The following is a 25974-nucleotide window of genomic DNA, read 5'->3' as shown; positions in this document are numbered from 1 at the left end:
AACAAGAATGCTCTGTTTTTATTTGTGAACATGTTAACAACTTCATAGCACTTTCTTTGGTTGCTTTGTGCACAAAGCCTGTTGACAATCCGGAAGCACCATCTTGTTGATGCCATTCTTTATAACAACCGTATTGCACAGCACTGAGAAGTAGCATTACATACGCACCAGTGATATGTGTCGGTGGGGCAAGTTTCCTAAAACAACACCTACGCTAACACTCGCGACATCATTTTGTCATCATTCATACACGTGAGCAGTCTCAGCGACTGGTAACGAGATGACACGCAGTACACAGAAGGGATACAGCCGAACCTCGTTATAGTGAACACGGACAGCACGAATGACCTGATATAATGAAGAAAATCTAAAACTTAGCGGGCCATGCTTTAGATCCACGAGTATTCGACTGCTGTAACGAAAATGCGTGATTGGAAACAATATCGGTTACACCGAGGCAAATATTTGCTCACTTGCAGCTCAAGACATGTATTCTGGTGGAAAAAATGTCAAGTACTGAGCCCAACTTAAAACGTAATGTTCTGGATGCCCATGCATGTCTTGGCCAGCAGCTTGGCTTGGCTGGTCCGTAGACAGCAAGCCAAATTGCCGATCCCGTGTGATCATATAGGTCACACGGTTGCTCGACAAGTGCACATAAGGCATTCGTAATTTATCGTTGCTCATGTACAGCAAACTGACTCGCCATTGAGATCAGCCTGTCACAGGCATCCTGCCTACGTTTTGTTTCGCATAGACCCAATTGCGACTTTTTTTTTTGGTAACGAAATGCATGTAAGCTCATAATGAATGTTTGATATAATGAACATGTCCTTGTGTTGTGTATAACGTGGTTCGACTTACTATGATAGAGAAAATATCTGCTTCACAAACAAGCCAACCAACAAGCAGTGAAATTGAGTAGCTATAGTATAACAGATCTATAAAAATGTATTACTAGTAATAAAAATGCAAGGTAGAGGAGGAAAAAAATTTGTTCCACAATATGGAATGCATGAAGAAAGGAACACAGTGTAGAGCTGAAAAAATGTTCACTTCAAGAAATGCCTGCAACATTCAGCCAACGATTTTCTTAAGTATGTATTGCACATTACATCTTGAAATAAAGATGTTTCTAAAAGGCTGATAGTACACTAGTTAAAGAGGCACCAAAGGAAACTATTAAGTCGAGTTAGATCAATAGTTTACTCGTCTATGAGTCTATCACTGTTTTTTGGGTGCCAATATATGATTTTGTTGCCAACATACACTTTGTTGCTGACATCACATGAGAAGTACCATACTCTAAAATAGGTGGCACCACTCTAATTTTCAATTTTTGTTATTTCCTCACTATGAATGATGAATTCATTATTACAAAAGCCTAAGCTTTCAATCTCGCTCGACTTAATATTTCCATTTGGTGCCTCTCTCAAGGAAGAACAAATGACATTGCTTGACTCTAGTGAGCTTCAGATTCAAAATTAACATTTTGGCGCAGAAAGCATAACATTCTGATTATGTTCACTATTTTCTAGAGCACAAAATGTGTTTCGGGCACAGAAAGCTGTGAAGAAAAGGTATTTTGCGAGTGTTCAGAGGTTTTTCATTGCAGGCAATATGACGTCCCTACAAGAATGACAACATTTAAGACAGTAATCAAAGTCGTTTGAGATAAGATAGAACAGCATAGAAGTTCACCACCATGGAGTTCTCAAAGTGTTATGGAATGCTTTCTTTTGAACACACATAATTAATGGCACACTTATTAGTAGCATAAGCAAGTGTTTTCAGGTAACCCATGAGTTCACCATGCTTTCTTTAAAAAATAGCCTCATTTGTTCACGTTGGAAAATTGTAATTCGTTCAAAGATATGTATTTCAGTGTAAAAGTGAAGATTACCTTATGTCTGCTACACCTGCTACGGTACCTAATTAGCTCATCTTAGAAGAAAATAACTCATTTGCTTCATCATGATATGCTGTGACAAGATGGCTGCGACTAATTGACTCTCACAGCTGGGAATTGTGATGCACGTGTCTCGTAAGCGTAACCAACATACACAATTATGAAGCTAATGAGAATTTGTGTGAGTTTCACGGTTGAAAAAGAAAACGAGTGGCAGAGATCACTTAGAAATAACGAAATATAGTTCTAAGCACGAAAGAGATAGTAAGCTAAGAAGGATTAGCCTTGGTAGCAGAATGAGTACTCAGTATAGAAATGAGACACGTACCACTTTTGAACACGCAGTCCACCTACAGAGCTTGCACGTTTTGTGTGTTAGCTCAGGAATCGCATCTTAGTCTTTCTTATGAAAGGCAACATGACACTACCTGCCTGCGTTGTTCACACCGATTGCAATGACCAACATCTGTGGAAGAAACGTTGCCTTTCCGTTCGGCAGTAACCAGCACTGAATAATACAGTAAAATCTGAGAGTCTGGAGAAGATTGAAGGAGAGAACTCATCCAGATTAACTGCAGAGCATCTGTGAAGTAAGCTCGCAGGGGTGGCTATGGAGCACCTCCTCTCTTCAAATACAAACTAAACACTTCTGAACAAAATTTGTTTCACAAAAGATAACTAAAGGCTAAGATGTGCAAGGCTTCCCAAAGCACATGACAAAAGCAGGTCAGCAACACGTCCAAAAGCTGCCGAAAATGACCTGCACAACTTTTTTTTTTTCCTCATCCAGAAGCATTGACAAGTTGCCAGGCGTGCAGTCTTAGCATGATACACCGCTCTGCTGCCAACGACTTGAACGGCGCAAAAGATAAAGCACTGAAATGACTTTCAGTTTGGCATGAAGCCCTATGGGTCTGGCTGATGCACCACAAAAAATGCGCTGAACTGTCGGAATCACGTTAATTCCTGCACCGACATAACACACTAGCCGATTCAGAGGACAGCATTGATGCAGTAAGTAGTGACAATAAGTGCAGCAAATAGTAAGCTGATAATGAAATTGTAAAGACAATACAAAGTGCCAGCTACAAAACAAGCACTTACTAGTGACAGCGATGGCTACAACAAAGCGCTTAGAAGTCAAGCAAAGCTGAACTGATGGTCAAGTAAATCACTTTTCTTATACTGAGTCACACAATGAATACTGCAATACTGTTTTAAAATGTATGCTGCTAAACCATGACCAAACATCCATTTTCACATCTCCTACTAAACTAACATCAAACCTATGCCAGATTCAGCTGGCTGAAACACTCAAACAGCGTCATCTGCACATCAGTCAATAAAGCTTAAAAAATACTTTCACTCCTGCATCATTTCATCATGTATTCAAGTGGTATTTCGCTGTATCAGGCAAGATAAGTAAAGCGCAGTGAATGAACTGTCGTAACAAATGACACTTAAGAACCAGCAAAAGATTTTTTAAGTATACTGCCCACTTCAATCTCGCAGAAGCCCGCACAAAACCTGTGAACCACTGAACGCAGGGGCATTTGCACTTGATCATAAAGCTGCCAAGTCAACAAAAAATATTGCTGCTTTTCTGGTTTTCTCACTGGGGCGGCTAATGCCTTTTCGCTTATGGCCATCTAAAGCCAGCAGATTTCATCTGTCCGACATGCAGAAGCTGCCAAACATTTTTTTCTTTCCACTCAAATGTCTACACAAAAGAAGGCTAGAACTGGCCCAGTGAGTTCAATGCACCAGGAGCTGCCCCAAGCCTTGTTCACCGGTTAAGACAACTACTGTTCCACAGAACAGAACAAAATTAATGTATGCATTATGACACCCATGCACACAAATCCACAAAGCTAAAAGTGATAACTGGCATCAGGTGGTTATCACAGGAATGACAGTCTTTTTTTAACTATGATTGCTTTCAAGGTTTTACAGCTGTCCAGTTCAATCAGGGATGGAATTCCTACAAATTCCCATAGTCTTACACACTGAAATAGATGACGCTGTACAGGTAGATAACACCTCTTGCACAAGCCGTGAAGCATAATACTTTAGGCAGTGTGCCATGTGACGCCACCCATTTTAGAAAAACTAGCTTACCAATTAACTGTAGCAGGTTACTGCAAAAGAAAGCAGCTGCAGAAAAACGTAGCTTAATAGAGGCAGACACAAGTCCAGGCTCAAGATGGATCATGCATAGGAGCACCAATGTCCTCTTAAAAACAAGGATGGCGCCTATCTGGCAGCACATGCATGTCTGTGTGAACCAGGACTGGGTAGATGCAAAGATATGACAGCCAACAAGTTGCTCGAAGCACATCACATAAAGAGACAAAGCGTTGCTTGTATCGGTGATATGCCTGCATTGGCTACTGTCTTATCAAATTCATTTTTTTTTTTTGCCGACGAATCACGATATCGTTGTTGGATAACCGGCTACTATTAGGTAAGCACATGCTTGTCCTGCCACTACATGTTGCCTCGTACTTCGAAATAAACTAGTTGTGAGCTGCGAAATAAAACTAGTCATCTTTCGTGCCTCTGTGTTGAGCTACGTTTTTCTCGAATGAAGAACCAAGTGCTGCTGAATGCAATTCAGTTCCTTAAACAGCAAACAAACTTTGCAGGTGAGGAGAAATGTACACCGTTCTAGCTATCAAGGTCGAGATCACAGCCAGACTGGATAGGCCGCTTCACCATCGGAATTAGCTAGGTGTGGTTGCAATGTGACACCAAATTAAGCAATAACTGGAAGCAGTATAAGCTGCGTTCGATTCCCAGGCAAACTTTACCTTGACTACAAAGTTTGCTGTTCAAAGAACAGAGCTGGATTTCTTGGTTATCGCTTTGCTCTTGCACATATTAATTCTGCCCAACAGCAGCTGTCCATCTGGAATCACTACATCATAATGTAGACAGTTTAACAAGCTATTTAGTAGCTTTTCACTTCAGATGCCACAGCTTTGCATTATGTGTTGGAGCCAGAAGCTGTTCTGTGAAGTTCTGTCGTCGCCTATACCTCAGAACCGAACAGTTGTAACACACCAAATTGTCACACATACCCATAGGCAAATTCCACCTCAACTGCAACGTTTGCTGTTCAAGTAAGCAAGCTAATTTTTCCTCGAAGTAGTCCACTACCACATAAGAGAGGGCAAATTTTCCTTTTTTTTTTTTGTGAAACTCCTTTCACCTGTTGAAATCCTTCTGACGTGTTGGTACATTACAATGCTCTGTGAATCCACACGAGACACGCATGCCGTCGGAGGAAATCCAATCTCCAGTTGAACAGTTTCATCTCGGCGAACCGCACTGCAGGGTACAACAGCCCCTAAGTCGTCGCTTTCGTGGATCCTGTGACAGATGGTGCCTCATGATGTCCAGTGTAGTGGTTTTCCATGCACCTGCAATGTGCCGGTCCACAGCTGGCAGCCTCCGGGAGGGCGAGTTCAGTCACAGGTAAGCTTTTCCCCCATAAATCACAAGCCTACTCTTACAAAAGTGAATTTGGACAGTCTGTAGGCTACCTACAGGCGTGTCGTCATTGCCAGACGGCTATCATAGTCGTAAAGGGTTAAAGAGCTAAATTATTTGTTATGAAGACCATTGATTGTTCGGCTATGCTTTCATGTTTGACGCGCCTCTGGGCAAGTATTCCGTTTGTTTATTGCATGGGCTATATATATATATATATATATATATATATATATATATATATATATATATATATATATATATACATGTATGCTGCCACTTTTCCGTAGACTGTCATGCCTCCGCATGCACTTATAACACTTTCCTATGAGCAATATCTATGATGTTTGTATAGATAAAAGTTTTCACAAGGTGTGTTTCCTTTGGCCTGCTGATAGTCCATGGAGTTCTGCATTGAAAGCCTATTGACAATATTCAGAAAAACAAACTACAAGGCCAGAAGTATATAGGCTATTATATATAGTCAGTCCATAGACTTAGCAGAAAAAGTTAGTTTTCTGCAGACCGTCCAAACATTTCTGTGAGGGAGTGGCACTGAACATTGCCCTACACAGTTGAACCTCGATATAACGAACAAGGATAAAACAAATTGTCGTATATAACAAAGTATATCTGAAATGTGTCTTGCCAACATTGGGATGTAATCTGATATAATATCTGGCATAACAAAGGCCTTTTCGTATGACTTCGCTACAATAAGGTCTGGCTGTAGTCTGCTTCTAAAAAAAATTGTCTTCGAAGCCCACAGGATCAGCCCTAAACGCTATAGACTCCGCTGAAATGTGTCTATAGACACTCGACAGACGGTCCAAACAAATTTTTGTAAGAGTGGCATCACACATTGCCTTATAGGCTGCCCAAGTTGGAGAACCTTTTCAGCTTCTCGGGGAAGTTGTCCTTGAAGAGCACGGGATCAGCCCTAAACTCTACAGTCTTCAACGGCATCCCGCCAAAGGCCTTCGTGAAGATGTTGACGCACTCCGAGCGGGCTGCCATGTGCTGAAGGTCGTTGGAGAGGTTGTCGAGCCTGGCACACTCCGGGCACTTGAACTTCTTGCGGGGGGCGACCTTGATCGGAGCCTTGCCCGTGATGTTGGCGACGAGAAAGTTCATGGCGATGTCTTCGCAGTTCATCCGGTCATCGACCCAGTGCCGGATGTCGGCTGGAAGCCGGTCGAAGTACTCGTGGCTGTAGTGCTGCGGGGTTTTTCACCATGTTTATAAAATGGCAATCGGAGTGCGTATCGAAGAAAAAGGAAGGCAAGAGTACAGACAAGAAAGTCAGCACAATCATTCAAAATTCTTAACTGTAACATGGTCGTCTTCACAAAACAAACCTGCCATTAGATTCGTTCCTTCAGATTGACATGTATGACATGTGGTCATGGCTGTGGCTTGTCGTTAGATTTACAATAATGTGCAGTACTTTCACTTTTAAATGTCGTTGGTAAGGCTTACTATACATGAATAATATAAATGTCTAAACTCGCAGTCATAATTGTGTCAAAATATTGGCTACAAATCACCTGTAGGCACGTATTTAAATTTAGGGTTCTGCAAATAGTGAGTCATGGTTGTACGTTTAAAGCGACATTAATGAGGAGTATGAATCAAAAGTGCATTGGTAAATCACACTTACGGAGTACTCCTAGAAACATAAATCTTAACGTGAGCCAAGCCTTCGTAAGCCAGAAAAGATGCAAACGAGAAAGACAAGTAGTGCCATCAGCCTGCATTTCCTGCAACAGACCTTCATGACCTTCATGATGCCACAGATTTTTACAGCATCTGTCCAAAACTAGACAACTGATCACTGACAGACGAGCATTACATTGCATTCTAAATGAAGCAAACAGTCGACCTCACAGTTCTTTAGAACTTTTATGCCACAAAAACGACCTAAACAGGCAGCACTACCAAAAACACAACAAAATAAAACAGAAAGAATCTGCGAAGATAAGCAAAAATCCACGACGCCACAGTGATGTACTGAAACAAAAGCTTGCGTTTAAAATTTTAAAGAAAGGGAAATACTAGACCTCCATGTTCAATCCATGTAATCAACCTTTTCTCACCAAATATGAAAGTGAATAATGGTTTCGAAAAAATACTTTAGCAGGCTAATTTAGCACTGATCTTTTTGTGCACCTTTATCTATTCATAAGGCATCACTTGAGAATGAATGCATCTGTCGTTAAAACTCCGTGGAATGGCAAATGAAACAAAACTATGTTTACCTTGTGGTAAAATGCTGCACCAGTAAGCACCATGGAAATGTCGTTTGTCCACTCTGACTCGTATTTCCAGAGGGAAGAGGTGTTGTCCCATAGATGAACTCGAGACGGGAAACCAACTATTCGGTCTGGGAACTCCCTCCAGACCTGTTGGTTTAGCGTAGGGGAGAAAGAACACATGCAAGTTTAATGCAAGCTCGGGACAGTTACATGTGATTTGAACATCAGCCGCAGGCGCATCCCATGGATGAGAAACTTCCAGCACCCGTGATATGGCAAAGCACAGCTTCCAAGATTAGAACGCGGGATTTGAGGTTGTGGCGTGGTATTTGGACACCACTTATTGAAGTTCTTGTTTTGCATTTTGATATCTCAAAATGCCGATTTAAGCCAGGGAATCTTGATGCCAAGCCATAGTAATGCTTTTGACATACTGGAGCGAAATTTCAGTCGGGTTATTCCAGAAAACTAATTTTTAACTGATAAGAATATTACTAATCATTTTTAATTAATCCATAACTCAATTAACATTTCATTGTGTTTTTATATTAATGTACTCTCCATGGCCAGAAATAAAAAATATTAGGCTGTTATAATTTTCTTTGATGTGGAATTGAGTTTGGCCTTCCTGTGCTTAAGTATCTGAACACGAGAATAAGCGCAGGTATGCACACAAACACACACATGTCCAAACAAACAAACACACACACAAACACAAACAAGGGGTTTGCTGGCTCATGTTGCAAAACGATGAAACAGTGCTAAAAGGTCACAGATCAAGACAAGAAAAAAAAAGCACGTATTCTGACCCATTGCATGTGTTTTTCTTTATGTTATGGTCCACGTTCCTTGCAAAGTTTCTTCGGTCTATGGCACAGATAGAACTATAGGATAAAAAAAAAAACTAGACCTCAAATCCGAATTCCAGTTCATCTGAGGTGAGCATCAGGATGTCGTCATCGATGGCGAGCACAGCTTCTGTCTCAATGTCCTTGTACGGGTAGAAGCGGTTGCTCAGCTTATTGGCCTTTGTCCTTATCACCTTCAGTGGCTTGCTCAGTTTTGGCCAGGCAGACGCTGCATCACAGAACATCACAGAGAGAGAAGAGACAATGTGTTCATTCACAGACGTGAACATTAGGGGTGTTAGAAAACTGGAAATTTCAGACATGAATCTAATAGTCTGTTATTTGCGTCATATTTTTATTAAAGAAATTCATATTCAAAATTTGCTAATGGTTGCTAAAAGCTGCAAAGCCACTTCAAATGTGTCTTGTTAATCCATCACTACTAAAGATACTGAGCCAGTACTGAGAGGTACTGGTTTTGGTGATATTGCATGAAGCAGCACACGTTTTTTTCCATGTTATCTTGCAGTTACCTGATCAGAATGTTTCTTGCTTTTATGTCACTTTAGGCAAAATACTTTTCAGTGCATTTTGATACGGTCACAATGAGTGTAGTGCTTTCCCTCTCACTTTTAAGGAAATATGTACACAGTACTATTCCACTCAACATTCAATGCCAAATTATCCAGAATACTAATATTCGTTTAGAAACTTTTGCTAATCGAGCCTCCCTAGTAAGCACAAGTCCAGATGTTCACCTTAGTCTGATCACACAGCTGCTTTGAATTTTCAAAAGCTAATTCAGGATCTCATTCCCCAATTCCTCATACATGTACAGCAAGCATACTCAACTAACATAACTGATGTCCACCGCAGTCAAACTCCCATGAAAAAATTCAACCCAGGTTGCGTTCAACATCATCTATGCACTCACTGCAATGTGATGCCATTTTTTAGAGCGCAGCTCTTTGGCGTCCGTTCCTGGGTTTCGCGTCGTCGTCGGCGTTGTCGTCGGCCTCGTAACCAGCTCCGCCCCCCTTTCATCCCCCCAGCGCTAGCAGCGACCGACTGATACCGCTGGATGCCGCTGACGCCGCTAGAGAGTCAAGATAACGTGACTGCATAGAACACCGTCGCCGCCACGCAGAAAGAGGAGGAAAGGGTCCCCCCCCCCCCTGTTCTTGTGTGGCGGATAGGGTGCTCTTCAGTTGCCGACGCGCCGGTTATTTCACGTAGGCCCCGGCACGTCGACGAATACGTGACCACCTTCCCACGGCTAGACCTGGTTCTTAGCGCTGCGGAAGCGAGGGTATCATATTGTTTGTGTCGGCATCGGCGGCGTTGTCCCTGAAACCAACTCCGCAGCTGGGGTTGACTCACTATCGGCGTCAGCGGCATCAGTCAGTCGCTGCTATCTCTTCCCTCCTCCCTTTATCGTGTTGTCCGCTTGCTGTGCGCGCTTCTGCCCCCATCGTTTGCCGCTGGGTGTACACGCCTCCCCCCTCCCCCCTCTTCCTGCGAGTCTCCGGTTGTCAAAGCGCCGGCTCGAACTTAATTCCTTTCTTCGCTCCTCCTCCAATGCAACCCCTGTGCGGTGGCAATCAGAGAGCCAGATCGGTGGCGGCGGATCTGTATATGTGCACCGCCCGAGCCGAAATTGCCGCTGCCGTTCGCCCTGTGCGGTGGCAATCAGAGAGCCAGATCGGTGGCGGCAGATCTGTATATGTGCACCGCCCGAGCCGAAATTGCCGCTGCCGTTCGCCACTGCGAAATTATCTGCCAGTTCTTTCTGAGCCATGAGCGAGACGACCGATGGAAGTCCTCCGTCTGCTGCTGCTGCTGCTGCTGCTAAACGAGCTGCCAGAGCAGAGGCCCAGCGCCGTCGCCGTCAGAATCCAGAGGTGCGTGCCGCCGAAGCAGAAGCTTACCGTCGCCGCCGTCGAGATGATCCAGGAGTACGGGAAATATAAAAAAAAAATTCTGTGATAGCGCATACATGTGTTGCTCGATTTCTTTGCCTCAATCTATCGAAAAGGTGAAACAGCTTATTTGCTGCGTTCAAATTTCGCATTAGGAAGTAACGTAATCGTCGGTAACTTTTTTCTTTACACAACCTTGAAAACTGTTGTTGCGGGCAATAGACCCTTTTACGTAACTGGAAAACTAGCTTTCCTGCAGGATAGTTTGCCAAACTAATGGCGGCATAGTCGCTTTTGCAAACAGCGCATGCTAGCACAGTTTGCGTGTATTACAACATAAAAAAATGTAGATGAGGCTCTCTTGATGAGAGCATGTGCAAGAGGCAAGCTGCAGCATGTAAAGCTAGCACTTTGTCTTCACTCGAAGGACGACTAGCGCTGCAATTAGTTGGGCAAAGGTGCAATGCAGAGAAGTGCACTTGCAAACTGTGAAGAGGATCTACTAGACCAAGTTCACCTAATTGCTCATCTTGGGATTGGCCGTTTAGCGTGACAGCAGTTAAAAACTTGAAACTCAGCCTACTGCGTCCATCCGCTTGTCCTTTCCATTGTGGTGTCATTGTCGGACCCCATCTTGACCAAGAAATACAAAATTTTATCCACCGCCACCACTGGAACTTGAGCTTAATCAACTGAGCTGTTGTGCGGCGTTCGCACTTGGTCATATGTGTGGAGATTTAGGCGCCGCCATTACTCTCGGAGTGGCGGCAAGTGTGCGTGTATCTTGGAGGCCACAGTAGATAAATAACGTAGCTGATGAAGGCAAATGCTGTGCACATTTCACAAGTATGGTTCCTGAGAAGGGGGACGTGCCTACTGTGAGAGAGAGCCTGCTGCTGTCACAGTAAATTTTATTGATTGACTGACTGATTTGTTTGTTTACTACTGACAGAGTGACTACCAGGCCTTAGGCAGGAGTGGGTGGCATTACAGTCGAACCCACTTATACTGATAACCGGTTATAACGACATGTTGGATGTAACAATGAGTAGATGATGTACCGTCAACTTGTGTGTGTTCTACGGCAAAACAAAGCCGCTTACTACAATGCTCCCATGTTGCACTGTCGTTTATAACTTGCAACTGGCTACTGGCAACTGGCAAATCTGGCTACTGGGTGCTTGAGCCAAAAGGAGAAAGAATGCGAAATCCTTGAGAACCGATTAAAAATGCGAGCGGCCGCACACTCTGCATGGCATGCCTTCGCCGCATCACCGTACACATTGCCAGCCTCACATGCCGTTCTCCCGCCTCCTACTCCTCTGTGTGCTGACATCAGCATGGGCGTGTGTGGCAAAGGTGTGCGGCGAGCGGGTGGGTGTGGCTGCTCCCGTTTGCTTTCTTTTGAAGGATTTCCCATCTTTTTTTTTCTTTTCTCGGCATGCACACACCCAGTAGCCAGTTTAACTGTGGATTGTGCGATTTTTAAATATTATGTTAATGTTAAAAAAAAAGATATCCACTATATCACAAGAGCTGAAATGCTGCGCGAACACAGTGCAGATTGAAAAAAAAAAAAGAAAGGAAAGCAAAATAGTCCAGAGACAGAGGAATTGCTGAAGCACGGTGACCTTCGCACTATACCCCCACCGGAATGCGGCCAAAATGGCTGGGAGTCAAACCCACAACCTCGAGCTCGGCAGCAAAACACAAAGCAACCAGGCCACCGAAAACTGAGCTGCATGTCAAACTTTTAACGAAGACTGCACGCAGTCGAGAAGAGCGTGCCACTAACGGGTCAGAGCATGGGCAAAGCGGAATCAGCAGCTCTCACCGGGCGGTGGCGATTTCCGTTGATTGTTCCAGACCACGACGACCTTGACCAGGCTGGGCACTTGGGTCAGCTGCTGGACGACCTTGAAGAGGCTGTTGACCCGGTCGTAGGTGAGGACCACGGCAGTGAAGCCACGACTCCGTGGGGCCACAAACGGAATCGCGAAAGGGGCTGGCGGCACAAGCTGTAATTTGTGGGCTCGAATAAGTTTGTTCAAAGGCGTCGGTAATTTTATTCTCGAGTTTGATGGCTACTGAACACTGCCTTATCGTATTTCTTGTCTGGCAATTACGTATTCTTTAGACTAGTACTGCCTTTTTAACCCACTAGTACTACACTTCTACTCGAGATGGTGCTGTATGACACTTTACTGGTCTTATTTTATCATGCCTGAATTTTTTTTGCCCTTACTGCAACATTCTTATAGGATTGCCAGTATGTACAAATAAAATAAAATAAATAAATAGACATCCTACTCTTAAAGCTTCTGAATTTGTAAATACCATTTTCTGAAGAATTGAAAATACAAATCTAGTTTCCTAGAACAATGTGTAGTTTTTAAGGCATCACGAATTTAATGTTGGTACTCTGATGATGACTTGTTTACCAAAGTATGAACAGTACACATATAACATACTGGCACACCAGAATGATTAAGCATTTATGAAATGTGCAATAAAGAAAAACGAGTTCAGAAATTCTAGTAAATCTCTTTGGCAATTAAGAAAACTGATCAACTTCAAAACCTTTAGGTCGTGAAAATAATCAAACATGCTAATCAAAGTGCACTCTACAATAGTTTATCTTTAAGAATTACAATAGTATCTGTTGCAGAACCAGATATGTCAACTCTTGTAAAATTGGGAAATCGGCACAGTCAGGATTATGACAAAAAAAGCGAGCAATGTGATGTATGAAAAATATAAGCTTATATGAGTTCAGCTCATCAGTACACAATGCTAAGTTTCACCAAAATTTACTCACCAATAAATTCACAAGCCATGTCTCTCTTAAGTAAACTGCGGTTGTCATTATCATCACTACTTAAACTGAATTTCAGATGTTCTTTAACTAAAAAAATCACTGAAGCCGAGCAGAAGAACCGATATCGTACCCCAGGTGGCAAGTCATTCCAATCTTCGTAACCCTTGGCAACATGTGGGAACAGGCGGTCATTGATGATCTCCAGCGTCGTCATGGCGATCCGTTCCATGCTGCTGAAGTAGCGCTCCCAAAACAGCAAAACCTGGGACCTCATCTCCGAAATCCTGGCCTCAGAGAAGTCCTTCAGAATGCTAACAACATCTTCCAGTTCATCTTCGCGAATTCGTACAGCAGCCCTGCAGGAAGTGGACAGGATAATTAAAAAAAGAATATGATACTGGAGATGACAGTGGAATGCTAACAATTTCTTAACATATTGTGTAATGCACCGAGATGGGTTTGTGGGTGTTGTTCACAAAACTATGGTCATGATGAAAGTTTAGCAACATGGGTTTAGTTCAGAGGTTTTCCGCACCATTTAACCCCCGAAACTCAATGTATCAGTTAATATACGCCAAGTTCAGTACCTGAAAATGCTGATTTGAGCACAGGAAGCTAGACGCAAAACTGAAAGTAGTGTTACTTATGTGCAGAAGCAAAGTTTTGGTTGCGGATGGCCAAAAAAAAAGAAGGAATTGCTACTTCATTAAAGAATACACATCCTTGTTTTATAGATAAGAAATAAATGCAAACAAGTTGATTTAATATTCTTTGGATTTAATATCAAAAATAATTGGTGTCTACGGAGCTGTCCGAAATGCTGGAAGTTCTCGTACACTATCAGGTTGCCTTACACAATATGGTGAACTTTCCCGCACGTGGCATTACTGAGCAGGCAGTGTGCTTGGAAACAGTGAGGATGCAGTAAAAAACAGAGATGGTGGCAAGGATAGCGCCACTAGCTTGTGCACTCCTGCCTTAGTTCCACTTCAAGGGCAGCTTTTGCCATCCTGTGCGAGTCAAACGAGATGTGTGGGAAAGCGAGCTTGCGAAATTTCACGTATCCCGTATGAGACAATCGTAAGAAAGCTCTAGAAAATCGGGCACTTTACAATAAATTCGTCAATAGGTGGCAGGCATGCTCCACCACACCCACGCCTCCTCTCCACAGTCCAACCACCGCCCACCATTGAAAAACTTGTCCGATTCAACAAACAAGGCTTCGTCTTTTGTAAAATGAAGAACACACCGAGAAGACAAGAAAATACTCTTCAGAATCCAAGTGCCTGAGCTGCACGCTTCTTCTAGCTTTTACCGAGCAAGGAAAGAGACCTGCCTTTTCCAGTCGAGCACCTCCGAGAAAGGCATCACGTACTCATCCGCGACCACGACAGGAATGCAGCCGGCAGAGAGCGAATCGGAGAGCGCCATCTGGCCGAGCCTGGCCGCTCGAATGACCAGGCAGAATTTGCCCTCCTGCGATTGAGAAATGGAAAATTTCTCTCCAGTCTTTGTTCCAGTACAGGCCTGGGGAGACCCTTTTCTAACACACAGTTTGCGCATTGCAATAGACCTTGTACATTTCCAAAGACTATTTCAGACTATTAACAACAGGAGATTCGAGACACAATGATAATTTGCACTATCCAAGCTTTATAGTGCTAGTGGTGGAAATCAGAATTTGCGCAACAGCCACTAATACAGTAAAACCTCGTCACACAAAAAAAAGGGGGAACACAAATAAGTAAATCTAAGATGTTTCTCACCAATATCAGCATGTAATGAACAAATGCTTATTCAATAAAACAAAGGCATATAACAAAACTCATAAAAGTGTTTTTGACACACTCAAGTGAAGTTTCAATTGTGGCTAGGATAGAAAGAACCTATCATTATTTACTATACTAAGTAAATTTGACCTCAATAGTGTCACATTTTTTTTTCTGTTTTGTATAAATGTACTCTTCATGTTGACATTGAGTCATTTTGATTTTCCTTGATGTGGTATGGTCTTTGAGCGTTGCCCCATCAGAATGCAGCCGCTGCAGTTGGGAATCAAACCTACAAACTTCTGTTTAGCAGCAAAATGCCATAATCACTAAGCCACCGTGGCCGATAAGCTGTGCCCATATTTTGCACTGAAATGACCGACAAACCTCATCCATGACTTTGTTCAGCAGGAGTCATAAGAAAAGGCTCACCGTCAGGATGTCTGGATATTTGTAGTGTCTGTTGCCGTGGCAACGCAAACTGTGGCTGTTGCCACCCAAGGCACGTCCACAGCTGGTGAGATTCAACACATCGTGGTGCGTCTTGGCCAACGACGCCGTCACAGAGCGGAATTCGAAATGAATGCCCGGCTGGGCCGATATCAGCAACCACGGCCGGTCTGACCTATTTGCGGAGAAGGAAACAAGGGGTGAGAAATGTTAAAGGACTGTGTGACGTTACTTTTATAAAACATTAAGTAGTGGCACACGTTTATCGAGTTGTGGAAGCTCTATCATATGCTTCTCGCATGCAAGTAGTAAGGTTGGGAAGTGTTTATATTATATATTTTAAGTGGGTACCAGAACTGGTGCTGAAACATTATAGTCAACATTATCGTGATGTGACCCAGAGCAAAATTTGCTGACACTGTGTACCAATGCAGCTAGGTGTGCTGACAAAGCAGAGCGGGCGATGGGATCAGATATTAAGAAATTTGCAAACATAGGATTGATTCAGCTGGCGCAAGGAAGCAGTAATTGCTGCTTAGAAAGGCAAAGTAAAGCTAGCTGGCTAGGGTTTATGTTAGAAAAAGTAAGGCATGCGAGACACAGACACAAGAGGAAAACGGACAATGCAAATGGTAACACCGTCCATCTCCCTCCTCCCGAGTCCGTGTCTGCAAGCCTAACTTTTTCTAACACATCTATTTCTTCATCCTACAGTGGATAGAAAATACCACATTTACTCGTGTTAGGTCCCCCCTCGTGTAAACCTTGACCTTTACATAGGAATAAAAAGTTTTGCTAGGCGTCAGAGGCATACCCACGTGCATGGCCTCCGAGACTGCACTGGCGTGCCGTTTGCAATCTCAGAGGCTGTGCACACATGCTGGTCAATTCCCACAGCCCACTATTAGCACCAGTTACAGTTTCGCCAATGATGGCACTGTCATGGTTGCCATATCCTGTCGGATCGTGATCACGTGACATGGATCCAGCATCCATGTGTTGGCTGCGTTGAGGTGCATTGCTTAGCAGGTTTAGCTGTATCATACCTTTCTGTGCATCAAGAGGGCGCTGCTGCAAGCATTGAGCATGTGGCTTTTGAACGCATGGTTTTCAGTTTCGTTTGAGACTGTCGCTAAGAGCTTTGTATTGATGCGAATCTAATGGAAGGCACTGAAGACGACCAACTTTGGGAGATTGCTCATGAGTTAAGCTCATAAAACAGCCAGGAAAGGACAACCAAATAAACGTGTTCATAATCAGCCACTACCGGTTGCGTTATTCTGCATAGCAGTCTAAGTGCAGTTGGAAGCTCCAGTGAGTAGCCCCAATCCTGCTTCGTGTAAAGCCCACATCCTGTAAAGAAAGGTGTAGGAAGAGTGCAAGCCTTACACGAGTAAATATGGTAGGCTGATGACAATGACGATGATGCTGACAAATATGCCACTTCACCATGCATCGATGAGAAATTTCGGCTTCAAATGCCACATCCACGAGAAAGTATTTCCTAGTACCTTCTCGCAAGCGATGGGTCGAGGTGATACATGGCTGGATTGAAGACTGGAATGCTGATGTCGTGGGACCTGCGGAAGGTCCACGAATCGAAGCCGCCGCCCGCCACCATAGCTTGAGCAGTGTTGACTTCGAGCGACGTCTCGTAGCTCGGCAACATTCCGGGCAGCATGTTGAAGAGCAGGTGGTTGGTGCCATTGTCCCAGCTGAATGAGAAAGTAAAATCGGACGTGGAGACTTTCAACGAGTATGTTCCTCCCCGTAACTGTGTAATGTCAAACGTATCACACATTCTGGGATTTCAGTTTCAGCTTATTGATGCGATTGAAATGTTTTATAGAAAAAGTAACTCTAGGAGGTCCCATAGTCAGAGGCTGGGGAGGGACCTCCCCAGTTCCCCGTGCCAAAACCACAATCTGATTACGAGGCACGCCGTAGGGCGGGAGCTACCGATTAATTTTGACCACTTGGGGTTCTTTGACTTGTACCCGAATCTAAGTAGACAACGGTTTCTTACATTTTGCCCCCATCCAAATGCGCCTACCACGGTCGAGACTGCACTAGCGAGCTCTCGTATCATGTATGCTACGGCGTGTTTGATACCTTAAAATTCTGATTCAAGCTCACCAAACTTAACGCATAGCTTATATATGTGAACCTCTTTGTAACGTGACAGGATATAACGAAATAATGGATATAGCGAAGCAAGTGCAATTCCCCTTGACATCCCCATAGAGATCCGTATATTTAACACCATGCTGGTGACCATCCATTTCTAAGGGCCCAAGCCTTCGTTATTTCAATCGTAAAATTAGTCTTTGCCGGATAATTTGAACATGACCAGGCAACCTGACCTCTATGGTGACCCCATTGCAACCCAACCCCTTTACTGGCGACATCTGTCTCGGCAGAGCTTCGGGGACATTGAACGTGTTGAACATCCATCGAAAATGCCCATTTCGGGCATGTGCAGGAAGATTTTCAAGCAATAATGGTTGGTCACAATGTCTGATTACGGTATTTAGCCGATTCTAATGTGGGACCTTTTTTTTTTTTTTCTCAAATAAGGTTAAACTATGGAGTGTGAATGAAAATGTTTTTTTTTTAAGCTTGTAACCCCCCCTGCTATAGTGCCTTTAGGCAAAGCGGGGAAGCATATGATTAAAACAAAAAAACGAAAAAGCTTGTTCGCAATGTTTGCGTTCTTTGCCGCATAACACAAATGCAGTGAAGCTGACTTTAAAATAGTGAGGTGAAGCTGAATTTAGGAACCTGGCCATCCACTATGCAACACATATTAGACCTTTGTCCATTTTTTCTAGCTAAAAAATCAAGTGTGTGTTAGATTGCTACTTTATTTAGAAGTGTTAATGCTATCTCAATGTTAGATTTCTACTTTGTACACACACAACGCAGGCATATGTTTGATACAGGCACGTGTTAGAACCAGGCAAACACTGTCGAATGAATCAGCAGTGTGTATTACTGCTGTTTCTTCTGCGCTTTGTTTACTTCTACCTGCCAGTAACACAATCAATTTTGGCGGTCTCATCAGGATCGAATTAACAGAAGCTGACTGTATTACACAAACACATGTTTTATTTAACCATATGGACTTAAGCTTGAATGTACAATTCCATGAAACGTAACATGTAATGGTGGACCACTAGAGTTCCACTAGAGTTGGGAAGTTGACAAAGCCAAGACTCAGAGCGTGACAGTTTGTCGTTTGCTTTTGTTTATTCTCACTTGCTTGTGCACTGTAGGTGAGTAACCTCTATTAAAAGATGTAGTACGTGTAAATGAAAACTTTTTGTGAAGATATTCTTTTACGAAACCTTCATCTGGCACAGCCGTGACCGCGGTTTAGGCCAAGTCACGTTCGAGACAAATCCCAGCTCGCACACATACCGGCATTCTCATGGCGGCACAGCGCTCACTAGGAAACTCGCATAGATGGTGGTGCCGCCCCAGATTTACCTCCAGGTAACAATTGCAAAAAAAAAAAAACAGTTTATAAGCAAAGGCATATAATAAAAAAGAAACATAAGTCAATAAAACAAAAGAAACCTTACTGTGGCAGAGAGTTCAATATCTGTGAAATTGCATTCAGGTTGAGGCTATCTTGATTCAGTAGGTCCAGTGAAGGAATGAAGAGGCAGGCCTTGGAAGGATCAGAGGTGTAGAATCTGGACTGCTGGACAGCTTCCAAGAGTGCCATGAATTCTCGGGAGGCATGGTGAGTCAGTTCTTTCCCGTGTTCATCAACGAAGCTGCAAAACAACAGCAATTATGACATCAACGAACAAGTCGTATTTAAAGTAAAACTGAAGAGTAACAAAATGTCCGGTCAAAACTCTCAATTTCACTCATTTGGCAAAAGAAGGTTTATTGTTCCTGGAAGAAAGTAATCTTGAATTTCTGCTGGAATGCCAGCTTCATGTAACAGTGTTGTCTTGTACTTTGGAAGTTTCAGAACATGAAAATTTCTCAAAATTTGCAAGGCCGAGTCTCTGGTTCTCGTGAAATGCAATGTTACCTTTCTTTTTCAATAAGCAACTAACCAGCAGTAGTAAGTAGTAATTTATTGTATTCGAAAGAACACAAGGAGGGGGTTGCAAGCATTTCAACTGTTTCATTTTTCCAGTGGACACCTGAACTACCCAATAAGCTGGGCTAGTTGGTTGACGTTCATGTTTGAAATCTGATTGAAGCGCACATAAGACGGGGACACAAATAGGAAGGGGAGGTAGACAGGGCCAAGCACCATCCTGTTTACCTTCTTATTTGTGTCCCTGTCTTACGTGCGCTTCAATCGCATTTCAAACATGGCCTGAACTGTCCCACTGCCATGGAAAAAAAAGGCATTCGGCAAAGGAATAGAGAAGAGGAAAGTTACAATAATAGGGATGTAAAAGAACATAGCAGGACATAAATTAGAAGAGACCGGCATAACCAGAAGTAGCAGATGCTGTCAAAATCCATGGCGTTGCAGAGAGCTGACGTAGAAACTCGAGATGGTGTCACTCATTTCTTTATTTGTTGTGCCTTTCCTGGCTAACCAAGCCTTGTCTCTAAGAGTGGCCGCTTTGCTATTGTAGAAACGTGATTTAATCATGCCGCTTAAGAGCTTCCTCTCAACAAAGGAGAAATGGTCTTTCTCTGCAACCACTACACCAAATTTGATGAGGTTTGTTGCATTTAAAAGAATATGTTGCAATCTAGTGACTGTTGGTAGCGAATTTCCGATTTAGGCCGTCAGTGTTGTAATAAAAACTGTTTAAAAAATTTGAATTTTCAGAAAAATGATACTATCAAATTTACAACTCTAACTCAGCAGTGAAAAATGACATACCAATTCTGTAAATTCAATCTAACAGTACATCTAAAGCATACAAAATTGATGTATCACATATGACTCTCAAATTTATCACTAATATGTGAGTAGGACATTTGCAAAACCCTTGTAGACAATGTAACAAATTCACTTAAGACAAGAACTGACATATCAAATTTGTATGCTTTGAATGCTCTAATGGATGCAGTTTACAGAACTGCAATATCTGTTCTACGTGCAGAACCACGAATTTGTAAACATAGTGCTTCTATTCTTTTTTAAACTTACCAATTTCTGAAAATTCTTCTTCAAAATTCAGGCCCTAAATCGAAATTCTGCTTCCAACATTCACTAGAATTTAACTTTCTCTTGCAAATGCAACAAATGTAATTAAAATCGGCCCAGTGGTTAACGTAGAAAAGCGCTTTTGCATTTTACACATATTTCAATAGGCGGCATTAGAATTGGGCCTGAGCTAAGGCTTCCTTTTAACCAAATAGTCACTTTAGTTATTTGCAGCAAAATCAACTCCGACTAATGCCCTGGAGCATGATCTTAACTTTAACAAATTATGCCATAAATATGCGCTTCTGTCAGCACGACAGCGCAAGGAGAAAGACGTTTGAAGAGTGTGCCCTCATTCACTGAAAGGGTTGATCCAGGAGACAAGTTCAGGGACCATGGTGCAAGCACTGAGGAAATAAAGCTACAGGCTGCAAAACGAAAATTAACATTAAGAAGTTTTAACTCTGGGGTTTTACGTGCCAAAGCCACAATCTGATTATGAGGCATGCCATAGAGTGGCGCTTCGGATTAACTTTGAACGCTCAGGATCCTTTGACAGGCATCCAATGCCTGGCACTCGAGCATTCTTGCATTCCACCCTCATTGGAATGCGGCTGCCACGAATGGAAGCGAACCCGCGACCTCGAGCTTAGCAGCGCCACGTCACAGCTGCTGGGTTATCTCAGCTGGTAAGCTGCAATATTCTAATGTTGCTGCACAAAACAAAGGCACATTGTTGGGGTAGTTGGTGCTTGCTTAACCCCTTCAGTTAGGAATTATGACCAAGAGTTTTCGAGGCTTTCCAAATATATATATATCTTCTTGGAAACATGGCGCAAATTTTGCAGAAAGAATGCTGGACCTGCAGCATGAATGTTTAGGTGACATCAGGCTAGTCATCATAATTACGAAAAAATTAATTGGTTGCGAATGTAAACATCATATAAATCACGATACAAAATTGAGCGGTAGGAAAAGAAAAAAAAAAGAACGTTGACTAAATGTTTATGCTTACATGGATACGGCTGCGGAAAAAAGGGAAATAAAATATGAAACACATTTGGCAAGGTTGTTGTACAATAAAAGCATTGTAAGCAAAGCAACAGCCTTGCAACTTTTTATGATATGTGCTAGTATGGTAACACAGCAACAAAAATACTATACTTGGGCGAATTTGACCTACAGCTTAATTTTTTTTTTCTAATTCTGTTCAGGAACTTCTCTTAATAGGAAAACTTGGCGACTTCCCTGCCAGCTAGTTCTGTACTTTCCCAGTGGCAACATTAATTACTCTTTCATGAAAAGTCTGTTCTCCACAAAGTGACACTACAGATATTTTGGAAATACAGTCAATCACTTTAGCCTTCTTCTTGCTTTTTGAGTATCACTTTAGAACTTCATGGCAATTTCTCAAATGCTGCAGATGATTAACATTTGCCCATTATTGTCTGTACTTTCTAAGAAGCTTGAACTTTTCTGCTACAAGTTCCCGAATTTTTATTATAATTTCCTGTTTGGAAGTGCAGATAAATATGGCTGCTGACAATTCTACCAGCCGAGCGACTTGTGATACATTGACGGGACACCACAAAGCAACGCTATATCAGTTTACACTGGTAAATTATTTTTTCCCAAAACCTCATCTTCACCAGTTTGGCAGCAAAATACTGACTAATGGAGAAAATCAACTTGAAACTCCCCTCTTCTTTTCTTTTTTTTTTTCTAAATGCACACCAAAACCTCGGTGCCTGCCTGCAAGTCATCACGACGTCATGGACGTCAAAGTGTATTCTCGTATTCCCACCATTCTAGCACGAAACAGGTTGCCGAAACTTGCCGTGCAGTTTTTGGCTTGCTTATAATGCAGTGTGACGTTTCGCTAAAAATAAGTTAACTAGGCCCAACGAGAGAATGCGAAAATCCATGATGTCACAGCGCATTGGTGTGGGAACTCAGGCCTGGCCGCCAGCAGTCTTTCGCTTTTGTGCCTTTCCTAGCTCACCAAGCTTTGGCTCAAAATAAAAGTGGGCTAATTTCCATTTTGAAAGTGTAATTCTGTAACACAGCTTGAATTAAGGGGTAGGTTTAGCTCCGGGCTCCTGTCTGAACACATGGCAGCGGAGAAATCGGTTTTTTTTCTTGGCAATGGCTGCATCCACTTTGACGAGGTGCATTGCATTTAAGAGAATAAAAGTTAAAATCTGGTGGCTGCAAGAGGTGGAATTTTGATTCAGGCCATAAATTTGTTGATAAAGATTCTTGAAAATTGCAAGATCATGAGAACCGAAACTATCAAGCTTAAAACACCATAACCCGGCAAAAAACAAAAAAAAATGTTATCACAATTCTGTAAACTACACCTAATAGTATATACAAAGTGGACAAAATCACTTTATCATACACCGCTTTGTAATGCACATCATTAACTTGGGAGCAGGACTTTTGCAAAACCCCTTGTAGGCACTGCAACAAATTCATGCAAGATTTAAATTTATATATCAAATTTTTCTGCTTTAGATGCTCTAACAGATGCAGTTTGTAAGAATGATGATACTATCAGTTTATGATAGGTACAATTTGTAGACCAAGCTTTTATTTTCATTTCGGCTTACTCATTTTTCAGAAAATGTAAGAAATTGAAAGCCCTAAACCAAAATTATGTTCCCTACAGTCACCAGAACTTAACTTTCTTCACATGCAACAAACTTCACTTGAGTCAGTCTAGTGGTTGTCTCATAAAAGCATTTTTGCATTTTACATGTATTTGAATAGGCAGCATCAGAGATGGCCCCGAGCTAAAGCTTCCTGTTGATGGTTCCCTTTAGTGTCCTTTTAACCTTGTAACATCTTGTCAACTAAAACTAAACTGCAGGATTTACCATCCCGTAACTGCATAATGGCTTATGAGCCATGCCACAGTGAAGGGTTCCGGATTGACTTTGACCAACCGAGGTTCTATAATGCGTGCCTAAACCTAAGCACACGAACCTCTTTTTGCATTATGCCTCCCTTGGAACATGGCCTCAGTGGCCAAGGATCAAACACGAGCTCGTAGCAATCTTGCTGCCTGCTGCCTACTTACTTGAATATCGGGTAGACGTACACCGTGGCCTGATCATGCCTGTGGCCACACCTGTAGACGTCAAAGCATGTGTAGTAGGAGCAAGATTCAATTCTTGGCTCTGCCAACGGGCTGCTCGATGGTACGACAACACGAGGAGACGATTCCAGAAACCGCGGAATGAATTCGGTCTCCCGTTTCCGCCTCTCGAAAGGCGTGAGCAGCAGCAAAGCGCACCCGACGAGTGCAGTGGCTGTCAGGACATAACAGGCCGCTGAAACTGCGGTGCAGGTCTTCCGGGGTGGGTTTGCGTTTTTATTCATGGCTCCGTGCCAGCCGTAAGACCCTGTAATTGAGCAGAGGGCGAAAAACATGCATGGGGACAATGCAAGGTGCTGGCTATTGTACTCACTCATCATCGCAGCTAATAGAATTCTCTCACAATGAGTATCACTATGCCACCAATGCCGCAGAGCATGTCGATAGTAGTAGCAGTTCTTAGAGGGCTCAAGGGCAGCTGTGGTAAGAAGCACGCTGTGTCTGTACTAGGCCTACTTGGCCCTTGCGATCAAAAGCATAGAAGATGAGAATGAAAAAGATTTTAGAATAGTAGTGGGCTTCAGACAAGACGCACCCCTTTCCCCCTACCACCCAACTTTCCCCTAAAATTCACTGGGAAAATCTACAATGCATTGCCCTTGGCATTCCTCTCAATGTTGCCTTGAATCCAAGTACAGCGAGAATCTGCTAAGGATTACTGTCATCATGGTGTCGACACGGTCACTGGGCTCACCTGGGGCTCCGGATGTGGTAAAATTGGTCATTTTCACATGTCACACGTGTCAGTTTTATATCTTTATCATACAAGCATTTTTGATTCCATAAAAATTCGAAAGCCTGTTCGAAACGCTGCCTACGTGGTACTTCAACATGATCCTGTTTGATCTGTCACATACCGGATGCCAATAAATCTGCCCCCCTCTAAATAAAACGGAAGCTGTAGCTGACAAAAGTGCTTCTTACTGAGTAAAAGTTATGTATATGAAAACAGTTAGCAAGATAGCTCAAATTTCTTGTAGAAGGAGGACGGAATAGAAATGTCAGATTCGTGATCTGGCGATCGCAAGCACGGACTTGCAATTTCACGCGCGACATTAGACAATCATAATGCTAAACATTACGACTTAACATTAATTATTCCGCGGGAAAAGCTTTTGTTTTGCGTTTGCCGGCCGGCTCATCTATAACTATGTAAAGCAAGGTACGTACGCGCCGAATGCAGCCCTTGATTACGCTCGAAAATTTCAACTGCAACTGACGAAACGTGATTGAGTTTATATCAGAATCGCAATCAAACGCGCCTGGAAATGAGCGCATGGCAGCGCTCGATCTGCATCGAGTTCGATCGCAACTGACTCTAGCGTGCTCGAAGTTGTCCGTGTGAAATATGTGCGCAAAAAAACCACTCTGCTAGCAGTGCAACATTCACACTTGCGAAGGCGCGTTACATGAGGGACAGGGGCACAAGTTTGAATATGAATTACCAGCTCTCCCGAGTCCACGCACCGCGAACCAAGGCTTCTATTGCAGCCTGTTGGCAGTACTTCCGAAGACTGTACGGAAGTGAATGACCTAACTGCGCTAGCGAACTTGGCCGCAAGCCTCGCCAGGGATTCGTGCGATGACGGCGGCGCCCAACGCGACCCAACAGCGGATCCTTCATCCATCAAGTTTGACATCTAGTGGCACGATACGCATCACGTATACCTGGACACAAGTGCTCGCACGTGTTGCCGGTACATACTGCGCAATCTGTGGAACGGATTAGGAACACGTATTTCTTCAACTTAAAGACCGTTAATGGCGCCTCGGACAGCAAAAAAGTTCAACGCGGATTGCAGTTTCGGTTTTGTGCGCACACCCAGTGCTGACAGGCGTGCCCAAGACCGCTCTGATCTTGCTTAGAGGAAAAGCTCGCGTGATGGTCCTCGCTAAAAGATAGTTCTTTCACGCACCTTTCACCCAGACGTGCCTTATGAAAACTGTGTGAACTTACCGTCATCGACCAAAGGCTGGCGATTTTAGCAGCCACAAACTTACATGATTTGTACCGCGACAGAGCGATGCTGCTTCAAATGGCCGACTTACTGATGCAGACGCTCGGAGCGTACGCCAGTTTCGCAGTCAATTTAAACCTTATTGTTGTCATCTAGAGTCCCTTAAAATGCAGTAAATAAATAGAAATAAAGTTTACTTGTTTATTATTTTGACGTACAATTGCTTTCAGAAAGCCCTCGAAAATATCAACATTCGCAACTGCTG

The 25974-nt window shown here is 43.0% G+C and overlaps 1 protein-coding gene across 2 annotated transcripts; it reads right to left on the bottom strand.

Annotated features, from left to right (window-relative positions):
- Nucleotides 1-25805, bottom strand: sotv (exostosin glycosyltransferase sotv). Of its 2 annotated transcripts, none has more exons than XM_075675795.1 (11): nucleotides 25709-25805; nucleotides 23674-23998; nucleotides 19045-19242; nucleotides 16972-17175; nucleotides 15443-15635; nucleotides 14578-14717; nucleotides 13372-13597; nucleotides 12258-12441; nucleotides 8567-8733; nucleotides 7660-7803; nucleotides 1-6619 (listed from the first exon to the last, which is right to left on the bottom strand). In XM_075675795.1, the coding sequence occupies exons 2-11, from the start codon at nucleotides 23973-23975 to the stop codon at nucleotides 6269-6271; spliced, it is 2109 nt and encodes a 702-aa protein (XP_075531910.1). In that variant the 5' UTR covers nucleotides 23976-23998; nucleotides 25709-25805; the 3' UTR covers nucleotides 1-6268. The 2 variants fall into 2 exon arrangements, with proteins under 2 accessions (XP_075531910.1, XP_075531911.1); XM_075675796.1 differs by lacking the exon at nucleotides 25709-25805 and adding an exon at nucleotides 25197-25326.
- Nucleotides 25806-25974: the final 169 nt, after the last annotated feature.

This window comes from Dermacentor variabilis, chromosome 11 (genome assembly GCF_050947875.1).
Source record: "Dermacentor variabilis isolate Ectoservices chromosome 11, ASM5094787v1, whole genome shotgun sequence".
Taxonomy (NCBI): domain Eukaryota; kingdom Metazoa; phylum Arthropoda; class Arachnida; order Ixodida; family Ixodidae; genus Dermacentor; species Dermacentor variabilis.
The sequence above is the reverse complement of the archived record's forward strand: the minus strand, read 5'-3'. Positions and strand labels throughout refer to the sequence as shown.

Excerpts from the sequence above, each read along its gene's own strand:
- sotv (XM_075675795.1), bottom strand. The coding sequence starts at position 23,975 with ATGAATAAAAACGCAAACCCACCCCGGAAGACCTGCACCGCAGTTTCA. Across the intron at positions 19,243-23,673 it reads TACGTCTACCCGATATTCAA|CTTCGTTGATGAACACGGGA; the intron begins GTAAGTAGGCAG and ends GTTGTTTTGCAG. Across the intron at positions 8,734-12,257 it reads ACGGAAATCGCCACCGCCCG|CGTCTGCCTGGCCAAAACTG; the intron begins GTGAGAGCTGCT and ends TCTGTGATGCAG.